Source organism: Pelobates fuscus, chromosome 3 (genome assembly GCF_036172605.1).
Source record: "Pelobates fuscus isolate aPelFus1 chromosome 3, aPelFus1.pri, whole genome shotgun sequence".
Lineage (NCBI taxonomy): Eukaryota > Metazoa > Chordata > Amphibia > Anura > Pelobatidae > Pelobates > Pelobates fuscus.
Window position 1 is genome coordinate 422,301,804 of NC_086319.1, and position 11,136 is coordinate 422,312,939.

General features: G+C 45.2%; 1 protein-coding gene across 4 annotated transcripts in view; it reads right to left on the reverse strand.

The window, feature by feature from the left end:
• The window catches only part of CD68 (CD68 molecule), a 28,223-nt gene extending 18,129 nt beyond the window's left edge, over positions 1-10,094 (reverse strand). The window contains exons 1-4 of one of the 4 annotated variants that reach the window (XM_063449812.1): positions 9,918-10,094; positions 5,342-5,467; positions 5,228-5,275; positions 4,719-5,164 (exon numbers count right to left, since the gene is read on the reverse strand). In XM_063449812.1, coding sequence (XP_063305882.1) covers positions 4,719-5,164; positions 5,228-5,275; positions 5,342-5,467; positions 9,918-9,963 — 666 coding nt within the window. In that variant the 5' untranslated portion in view covers positions 9,964-10,094. Of the gene's footprint in view, positions 1-4,718; positions 5,468-9,917 lie in introns of all 4 variants that reach the window. The other 3 variants (XM_063449811.1, XM_063449810.1, XM_063449808.1) reach the window with 3 other exon arrangements.
• Positions 10,095-11,136: the final 1,042 nt, after the last annotated feature.

Below are 11,136 nucleotides of genomic sequence, written 5' to 3' on the forward strand. Positions count from 1 at the left end.
AGTGTGCATGTTGGTGGTAGAGTAAGACATATCATGACTTCCCACTGGCCAATTTTAATATTTTTCAGGGTGTCTATAATTTCCTGTACACATTCTCCTGCCCATTGCTTGTTGAAGATAGGATTGGTTAACCCAACCGGTTCGCACATTGACTATGATAATATTTATTATATATGTCTTCATCAATCTATTCAATGTCCTCGGTGATGAGCAAATCATATCTGTGATGAAACTACTTGGTGCCTGCAGCAGAGCCTGTTCATTTGTGTGTTTCCCCTAGCTTGTTACTGTGTTTTCCCTAGCTATTCATGTGTTATGTCTGTTTCCCCGTTTGAGAGCGTTCATACGAACGGACCCCCATTCGTCTCCCGAACGGGGAACACCCCAGTACCCCATTAGAACGTTCCCACCAATTAATCAGAACATTCGCACTTGTAACATAAGTGTGAAACCGCAACGTTCGCACTGGCAACATAGTGTGAAACCACAAGGGAAGTAATTAATGAGTGCTCCCCTGGGTCGCCACCATTTCGCATAAACGAACGCCAACCAGGGGAAGCATCGTGGCCCAAAAGGAGCCGCTTCCTGTGGCGAAAGTGACATAGCCACTGGTTTTTGGAGGGGCTGTTTGCCAGCCTCCTACCCTGTGACTATGGCCCCTGTGTTAAACCCTATTTGAAAGCACTATTTGTGCCTGTTGGGACTTGTAACAGGAACAATTCGAACTTTCGAAGCAGTACTTCGAACTCCCGAACTCTCGAACTCCCGAAGCCATTCAAAATGGCATTCGAACACGTGGTGGCGGCCATCTTGATCGCATGGACCAAAACCGTGAATAGACTTGAGGGGGACTTAGCCGCGAATGCCCTGAAAGTATTTTCGGCATGAAAAGTTTGCGCTTCCCGGTCTGTTTCCCAGCGGCACTTAGCTGCGATTCTATGGAACTATTTTCAGCCATGGGACCATGCCTGCGGTCGATAAAAACTAAGACTTCCATAAAAAAAAACACCTGAACTGATTTGGGTGATTTTCGGATATGTTGATCAGCCAGATCAGGGCTATCAGGGGATTTTATGTGTTTTAAGGTATTTGGGTTTTTTTGTAAAAATGTGTGTTTTTTGTGTTTGGAGATAATTGAGTTTAGTATACCGCTTGACTCAATTATCTCCTAAGTAAAGGGGAAGGCTTATTGTATTGTATGTGGGGGTGTCATGCATTGTAAATCTGTTATTATTGGTCAGAGATTGTCCCCTGAGTTGTACCCTTCATCTAGTCTTAACTGATGTTTGGGGAAGGGATTGCTGAACCACTGAATTTACTTGTATGCTGTTGTAACGGATCGCCTGGCACCCCGACTGAGTACCTCCGTTAATGGATGCTCCTAGTGTTTCCTGAGGACTCCAAGCACTCTGGCAGACACCATAATCACCGAATCCGAGAAACCTTTAAATTCTCCCAAGCGTATGACTGCTGTAGACCATTGAATACGAATAGGCTTGTACTCCTAGCAGTCAACTGGAACAGCATACAATAAATCCTTCCCCCAATAATGAGACGACACATCACTTTGAGGGTAAAACAGGAACTCTCGACTGGCTCATCCAGCCTGGCTTTTATTCACAAACAGGTACATACAGGACACTCCCAGGGGGAGGATGATATTGACCAATCACATGGATGTACCTCCCACACATTTCCTCCCCTTAGATTAACACTTAACCCAATTATACAGTACACACTTTTCCCCAATTCCTGGATGTACCCCAAAAACAGGGGGTACACCTTTAAGGATAGCCCTTATTCAGGGGGGAAACATATCCAAAATTCAAGTCATTCGGATGAACAGTTCGGCAGATATGGGTTTCCAAAGATTTGACCGACCGCATGGGTAAAGTATCCGAAAACAGTTCCATGCATTTTGGCCCTGCGGTCGGTCACAAACAAGGGAATGAAAACAGACGAATTGCCTGTGTTATAGAGCCTGGAGAGGGTTTGAATGAATTCCCTTGTTTGTGGGGTTCTTTCTACCGAACGGCGGGTCATTCGGTAGTTTCTATACGAATTCCTGGAAGTATGGAGGTCTCAGCGGTGTTTGCCTAGTCAAGTGTCCGATTTTAGTTCCAGACACTCGACGGCAAAACACCGCTGTTCGGTAGTTTAAGATGGCCGCCGCCACGTGTTTGTTTCCCGAATGGCGGCCACCCAGAGGACAAAGAATACATTACACTGATTGCCAATTACCCGTTTGCAACATTGTTGCAAACTGTAATTGGAGGCACACTTATTCCTGGGTGGTCTGGTTGTTCGGTAGTTTCACTCAATATAATGAATGGAGTGATTCTACCGAACAATCAGGTGAATGCTGCATACATATCACCCAGGTTAAACTTAACACATGAATACATATACAATATTACAGACAGCACACTAGAACATGCTTCACAGTCTTAAAGGGACAGTAGTCCCAAAAGTCCCAATGTGTCCATAGATGCTGTTAAAAGGGCCAGTAGCAGCAATATACAGTACAATATGCCCAAATATAAATCTTTAACTGTACCAATTTTCCAGGGGCCATAGTCAGCAGGTAAGAGGCAGGCAGCCAGGCCCCTCCAATGCCCAGTGGCGAGGTAGGTTCCGCCACAGCTGTACTTTGGTTCCTGGGAATGTAGGAATCAGCTATAATCACTAAATACCTAGCAGTTTGGGAGGAACCGAACGAAGGGGAAATGGAATACCAGCGGTCGTTACAATATCTATATGTTGGGTTTGCCTTTTACATAATTCTTTTGTTAGAATCCCTTTTGTTAGAATTTATCCACCATCTTGGGGATTGGATTGTCATGGGACTGTCCCTAGATATGGGAATGGGTTTATCAGCATGTGTTCCCAGTCAGTGCTGGTAAATATGAGGCGAAAATCTGTGACGCCAAAAAGGTAGGATACACCATTTGGAAGGTACCTGAAGCTCCAGGTGAAGGCTTCTTGTGGTGTTCAATGTTGTTCTCCATGAGATCTGGCCCTCAGTTTCTCTTACCTTGTGTTAGCAAAATGTCGAAATGTTATTCTATCACAGTCACAGTCAGAGAGTTTGATTGACAAGAGTGGAACGGGCAGAAAGGATGGTAAAGCATAGTAAGTGAGCAGTAACTCATGCCTGTCAACTCCTGGACATACTTGTGATGAATGTATCTTCAACAATGTTTTCTATACAATAGTCGAAATTCCACAACAATATGCCGGGGGTGAAACACAGTTCTCCCAGGTTAAAAGTGAGATTTGTCAGAAAGATTACAAATATTAATTATCCATACGTAGCTGATAAATGTATGAATCAATTCAATATAGAGTCAAATAAACTGGTAATGGCAGGGTGAAAATGTTACGAACCGAGGGTTGCAATGAGTTTGGCAACTATCATCAACCAAAGCAGGCAAGCAAGCATGAGGTACATTGCCACGGCTGCCTGTGTCCAAGCAGGTAACAGTTGTGATGTAAATATTGTATCCGAAGCACTCTTCAGGGAGAGGGGGTTATGAATTCTGTGTACAAATACATAGAGGCAGGATTGACTTTACTGGTGGACGGGGGAAGAGAGAAAACAGTTATAAAATGAAAGAGTCAATTGTGATCACTTTTTGGAAAAGGTCTGGAATGGATCAAATGACAATATACCCTATGTAACGTATCGATGGGCACCCCGACTGGGTACCTCCGTTGAAGGATGCTCCTAGTACGAATGCTCTCAAGCATATGAATGCTGTAAACAGCTGAACAGGAAAAGCATTCAATCAGCTTACACTCCTGGCAATCAGCATACAATCCAATTCCCCCAATAACGAGACGACACTTCGTTTTGAGGTCAAAGCAGAACTAACTGTACTGGCACATACAGCCTCTTTTATTCCCAATCCACAAACTTAGTACTGCCCACAGGGTTTTACAGAGCAACCAATCAATACGTACAATACACACAGACACTCCCACACAAAATCCTCCCCTCTGCCTGTGATATGATTACTGAACACAATGGGAAATATAATTATCACAGACAGAGAAATACAGTTGTATAAAACATATCACAGGGACCCCAAAACATGCAATAACACCATAAAAATTCACCCAGATCCGTTCAGTAGTTTGGAAGATAATTACTGTATAATGTGTCCCCTGTTGTATAGTTTAAAACTACTGCACGATGTCTTTGTGCACCAAATACCGTCGAGATGGCACCGTGTATAAAAGTCACAACAGTGTCTGTGAGTTAAAATGGGCGCCATCTCACCATGTGCTTCATCCATTGTTCTCACCATGTGCCTCTGATACATGAAATGGTGGCCACCCAGTAACTCCACAGTATGTCCCCAGATGGTTCTTAAAGGGCCAGTAGCAGCATAATAAAATACAACATGCCCAAATCCGTTCCTAGAAGGGCAATACATCCCAGGGCCATAGTTGCAGGGCAGGAGGCTGGCAAGCAGTCCTCTCCAGGCACAAGTGGCGGGGCTGGTTCCGCCACACCCTACAATACAGTAATCATCTGGACGGTGCTCATTATATTGGCCTTGGAAGGCTTTATTGAACGTACCAAAATTGGAGCCACTAAGCTTATGAAAATGTTCTGCAAGTGTTGCATTATGGGATATCCAGCGCAAGGAATTCTGGGTAGCACACATTCTCTACATTGTGGGAATTGTATAGCCACGTACAATGACACTCACCACTTCTTCTTTTGTTAGGTTGAATTTTATCTCAAGAAAGGCTGTGATCCGAAGGCAGACCCCTGCGCTTCCATTAACAATGAAATCCGGTGGGAATGGCACTGCAGTGGGGTGCTGTGTGCTGTTAGTAGTGTGGTGCATCGTTGTATGAGGTGTACTTGTGTGGTTGGTGTGGCTCGTGGTATAGTGTGTACCAGGATGAGTGGTATGTTGTCTAGTTGTGTTATGTGTAGCAGGATGTGTAGTGTGTTGTGTAGTTGTATTGTGTGTAGTAGGGTGTGTAGTTGTATTGTGTGTTGTGGGATAGGTAGTGTGTTGTGTAGTTGTATTGTGTGTTGTGGGATAGGTAGTGTGTTGTGTAGTTGTATTGTGTGTTCTAGGGTGGGAAGTGTGATGTGTACTGCGGTGTGTGGTAGGGTGGGTCGTGTGTTGTGTAGTTGTGATGGGTGTTGTAGAGTGGGTAGTGTGATGTGTAGTATGGTGTGTAGTGTGTTGTGTAGTTGTGTTGTGTGTGGTGGGGTGGGTGGTGTGATGTGTAGTTGTGTGGTGTGTAGTGTGTTTTGCAGTTGTGTTGTGTGTGGTGGGGTGGGTCGTGTGATGTATAGTTGTGCGTTGTGTAGTAGGGTGGGTAGTGTGTTGTGTAGTTGTGTGTTTTTTAGTAGTTGTGCGCGGGCACATGTAGCAATTAGTAGTTACGTTCTGTGCATGGGGGATTGTTGGGGTGAACGATGTTTTGTATCCATCGCAACCTGAAATACAAAATAAAGAATATCAGAGAGCACTAGTTGGAGAGACAGACTACTAAAGGGAAGCAGAGACTGGGGAAGATACATGAAACAGAGACATATTCAGCTACAGGTATACAGGCGATAACGGACAGTTAGTATTAGGTACTGGGAGAGCAGGAGTTATAGAGGAGATTGTATGAGATTAATATGAGGTACAGGGAGAGCTGGAGGGAAAGAGGAAATAATGGGAGGTTAATATGAGATACTGGGAGAGCTGGAGGCATAGAGTAGATAATAGGAGGTTAGTATGAGGTACTGGGAGAGATGGGGGGACAAAGGAGATAATGAGAGGTTCGTATAAGGTACTGGGAGAGCTGGAGGGACAGAGAAGATAATGAGAGGTTAGTATGGGGTACCGAGAGAGGGACAGAGGAAATAATGGAAATAATATGAGGTACTGGGAGAGCTGGAGGGATAGAGGAGATAATGGGAGATTAGTATGCAGTACTGGGACAGATGGAGAGACAAAGGAGATAATGGGAGATTAGTATGAGGTACTGGGAGTGCTGGAGGGACAGAGGAGATAATGAGAGATTAGTATGAAGTACTGGGAGAGATGGAGAGACAAAGGAGATAATGGGAGATTAGTATGAGGTACTGGGAGAGCTGGAGGGACAGAGAAGATAATGAGAGGTTAGTATGGGGTACCGAGAGAGGGACAGAAGAAATAATGGAAATAATATGAGGTGCTGGGAGAGCTGGAGGGATAGAGGAGATAATGGGAGATTAGTATGCAGTACTGGGACAGATGGAGAGACAAAGGAGATAATGAGAGGTTCGTATAAGGTACTGTGAGAGCTGGAGGGACAGAGGAGATAATGAGAGGTTAGTATGGGGTACCGAGAGAGGGACAGAGGAAATAATGGAAATAATATGAGGTACTGGGAGAGCTGGAGGGATAGAGGAGATAATGGGAGATTAGTATGCAGTACTGGGACAGATGGAGAGACAAAGGAGATAATGGGAGATTAGTATGAGGTACTGGGAGTGCTGGATGGACAGAGGAGATAATGGGAGATTAGTATGCAGTACTGGGAGAGCTGGAGGGACAGATAATGGGATGTTAGTTTGAGGTACTGAGAGAGCTGGAGGGACAGAGGAGATAATGGGAGATTAGTATGAGGTACTGGGAAAGCTGAAGGGACAGAAGACATAATGGTAGGTTAGCATGGGGTACCGAGAGAGCTGGAGGGACAGAGGAGATAATGGAAGGTTAGAATTCAGTACTGGGAGAGCTGGAGGGACAGAGGAGATAATGGGAGATTAGTATGCAGTACTGGGAGAGATGGAGAGACAAAGGAGATAATGGGAGATTAGTATGAGGTACTGGGAAAGCTGAAGGGACAGAGGAGATAATAGTAGGTTAGCATGGGGTACCGAGAGAGCTGGAAGGACAGAGGAGATAATGGGAGGTTAGTATGAGGTACTGAGAGAGATGGAAGGACAGAGGAGATAATGCGAGGTTAGTATAAGTTACTGGGATAGCAGAATGAACAAAGGAGATAATGGGAGGTTAGTATGAAGTACTGGGAGAGATGGGAAGAAAGAGGAGATAATGGGAGGTTAATATGAGGTACTAGGAGAGCTGAAGGGACAAAGGAGATAATGGGAGATTAGTATGAGGTACTGGGAGTGCTGGAGGGACAGAGGAGATAATGGGAGATTAGTATGCAGTACTGGGAGAGCTGGAGGGACAGATAATGGGATGTTAGTTTGAGGTACTGAGAGAGCTGGAGGGACAGAGGAGATAATGGGAGATTAGTATGAGGTACTGGGAAAGCTGAAGGGACAGAAGACATAATGGTAGGTTAGCATGGGGTACCGAGAGAGCTGGAGGGACAGAGGAGATAATGGAAGGTTAGTATTCAGTACTGGGAGAGCTGGAGGGACAGAGGAGATAATGGGAGATTAGTATGCAGTACTGGGAGAGATGGAGAGACAAAGGAGATAATGGGAGATTAGTATGAGGTACTGGGAAAGCTGAAGGGACAGAGGAGATAATAGTAGGTTAGCATGGGGTACCGAGAGAGCTGGAAGGACAGAGGAGATAATGGGAGGTTAGTATGAGGTACTGAGAGAGATGGAAGGACAGAGGAGATAATGCGAGGTTAGTATAAGTTACTGGGATAGCAGAATGAACAAAGGAGATAATGGGAGGTTAGTATGAAGTACTGGGAGAGATGAGAAGAAAGAGGAGATAATGGGAGGTTAATATGAGGTACTAGGAGAGCTGAAGGGACAGAGGAGATAATGGGAGGTTAGTATAAGTTACTGGGATAGCAGAATGAACAAAGGAGATAATGGGAGGTTAGTATGAAGTACTGGGAGAGATGGGAAGGAAGAGGAGATAATGGGAGGTTAATATGAGGTACTAGGAGAGCTGAAGGGACAGAGGAGATAATGGGAGGTTAGTATGGGGTACTGTAGCGGAGTAGTAGTATTATCCACGCTATCTCCGCTGGTAGACAGGATAAGCAAATCCCAAAACAGGCAAAATGCAGGTAGCGTAGTTACAATCCCTTCCTCCCAAGAACTAGACAACACATAGCTTGGAGGTCAACTGAGGTTTTTAATTACAGGCACAGTATTTATGGGGTAACAGATATACAGGGTTTCCCAAGTCCCAATGCAGGTTTGTCCAGTAGGGGACTACATGGGAAACTGGGTTTTACACCTATTTTACCCAGCATACATTGCTGTACCAAGGAGATACTTATCCCAGCATGCATTGCTAATGGGAGTATCCCTTGGTACAGAGGAATACAGTTTTTATATTAAAATCCATAACTCACATAATATTCCTGATAAACAGCTGAACTTGCGCCCAGATCCCAGCACAATTGACCGAACGCCGTTCAGTTTCCCTTATCAGGCTCAATTCGTTTAAACGATTGCCTGAGTTGAGGGAATGAAACTACCGAAAACGGTAAACTCCCGAACGGCTTGGAAGTCCAGCGGGGCTTGTGTTGCCGAGTAGCCGATTTAAGTTCCAGGCACTCGACGACAAAACCCCGCTGGCTTTCCGCCAACAAAGATGGCCGCCACCTCGTGGTCGGTACATGAATGGCGGCCACCCGCAACAAACCGCAATTAGCTTTGCTACAATGTTGCAAAGTACCTAATTGGAGACACACGACCGTCTATGAGTGGTCTCCCATTCGGTACTTTGCTTAACCCACAAACAGTGCGGGAATTCACTGTTCGTGTAGATGTAGATTTAACATTAGCGGTATTCGTGTGTTTGAAACACACGAATGCCGCATACATGGTAAAATACAAAACATAGCAAGAACATTACATTAGTCAGTTTAAATCACAATTTACAGTCTCTGAGTGGCTGAATTTGCCACAGGTACCGAGAGAGATGGAAGGACAGAGGAGATAATGGGAGGTTAGTATGAAGTACTGGGAGAGCTGAAGGGACAGAGGAGGTAATAGGAGGTTAATATAGGGGTACTAGGAAAGATGGAGAGACATAGGAGATAATGGGAGGTTAGTGGGACGTACTGGGAGAGATGGAGAGACATAGGAGATAATGGGAGGTTAGTTTGAGGTACTGGGAGAGCTGGAAGGACAGAGGAGATAATGGGATGTTAGTTTGAGGTACTGTGAGAGCCAGAGGGACGGAGGAGATAATGGGATGTTAGTATGAGGTACTGGGAGAGATGGAGGGACGGAGGAGATAATGGGAGGTTAGTATGAGGTACTGGGAGAGATGGAGGGACGGAGGAGATAATGGGAGGTTAGTATGAGGTACTGGGAGAGCTGGAGGGACAGAGGAGATAATGGGAGGTTAGTATGAGGTACTGAGAGAGATGGAGGAACAGAGGAGTTAATGGGAGGTTAGTATGCGGTACTGAGAAAGCTGGAGGGACAGAGGAGATAATGGGAGGTTAGTTTGAGGTACTGAGAGAGATGGAAGGACAGAGGAGATAATGGGAGGTTAGTTTGGGGTACTGAGAGAGATGGAAGGACAGAGGAGATAATTGAAGGTTAGTTTGAGGTACTGGGAGAGATGGAAGGACAGGGGAGATAATTGGAGGTTAGTATGCGGTACTGAGAGAGCTGGAGGGACAGATGAGATAATGGGAGGTTAGTTTGAGGTGCTGAGAGAGATGGAGGGAGAGAGGAGATAATGGAGGTTAGTTTTAGGTACTGGGAGAGATGGAAGGACAGAGGAGATAATGGGAGGTTAGTTTGAGGTACTGGGAGAGATGGAGGGACAGTGGGGATTATGGGAGGTTAGTTTGTGGTACTGAGAGAGATGGAGGGACAGAGGAGATAATGGGATGTTAGTATGAGGTACTGGGAGAGCTGGAGAGACAAAGGAGATAATGGGAGGTTAATGACTGGTAAGAGTTTTAAGAACTGTTTTAGTATTTGATTTATGTAGAAGGTTAGATTGTCTCACCTGAGATACAGAGAATGGAAAATATTGTGAAATAGACAATCTCCATATTAAAGACCCTCTTTGATGCAGGATGCCTTGGTTCCTCTGTCTGTCTCTTGCTTTGTTTTCTCTGTTGCCTCTTGCTCTTGCTAGATTGCTATGACTGGGATTTCTCGTTTTGAAGAAAAGGAAGTGAGAAGAAATACGAAATGATTTTGACTCATAGAGAAGGAAGAGAGAGTGCTGAGGTTAGACGTTTTTATTGCTGTTTATTCCTGTGTGTTGAATTGTTCACCAAGTTTTAATTTTGGAACTTTGCCTTACAGATAGACGTCCTTCATGGCTCATATTTGGGATTAATTCACCTGGTCTGGCGTCTTCTGGAAATTAATTTTTTGCCATCACCCTACATCTGTAGTCTTCTTTCCCAATTCCTTGACTATTGGAGTACCCTGTCTCTGAATACTCTGTGTGAATACCCTGTCTCTGAATACTCTGTGTGAATACCCTGTCTCTGAATACTCTGTGTGAATACCCTGTCTCTGAATACTCTGTGTGAATACCCTGTCTCTGAATACTGTTTGTACATCCTGTCTCTGAATACTCTGTGTGAATACCCTGTCTCTGAATACTCTGTGTGAATAATCTGTCTCTGAATACTTTGTGTGAATACCCTGTCTCTGAATACTCTGTGTGAATACCCTGTCTACAAATACTCTGTGTAAATACCCTATAGCGGAACTCAGATAACATGACTAGGTATCTCCGCTAGTCCTTCCTCGAAGCTGAAAGAAGCACTGTAATGATCCAAGACCCTTTCCCCCCAGCAACTAGATGACACATAGTTCTGGGAGTTAACTGATTTAATTTTGGACACACATGGCTTTTATGCACTGACTCTTAGCATGGGGTCTCCATATCAAGTTACACAGGTTTTGCCAGTTGCCTCCACTCCCCAAGTTGCTTGCTGCTGTAGGGTAGAGGGACCGATCATTTCCTCTCCCTGTAACTCCCGCTGCCACTACGTAGAGAGACCAGTTGTCTCCTCTCCCTGCATGGTAGACTGCCGCTGGGTAGTAGGACCGACTGTCTGTACTCCCGGTAACTCCGGCTGCAGCTGGGGATCTGGGCCGGCTGCCCAGCATCCCTGGAGGGCCGGTGGAGAGACCTCGGTCCCATCTCCACTTGCCGCCTGGGGGTCTTCCCAGGACCAGTCTATAAGGTCCCCTACCACAGCTGG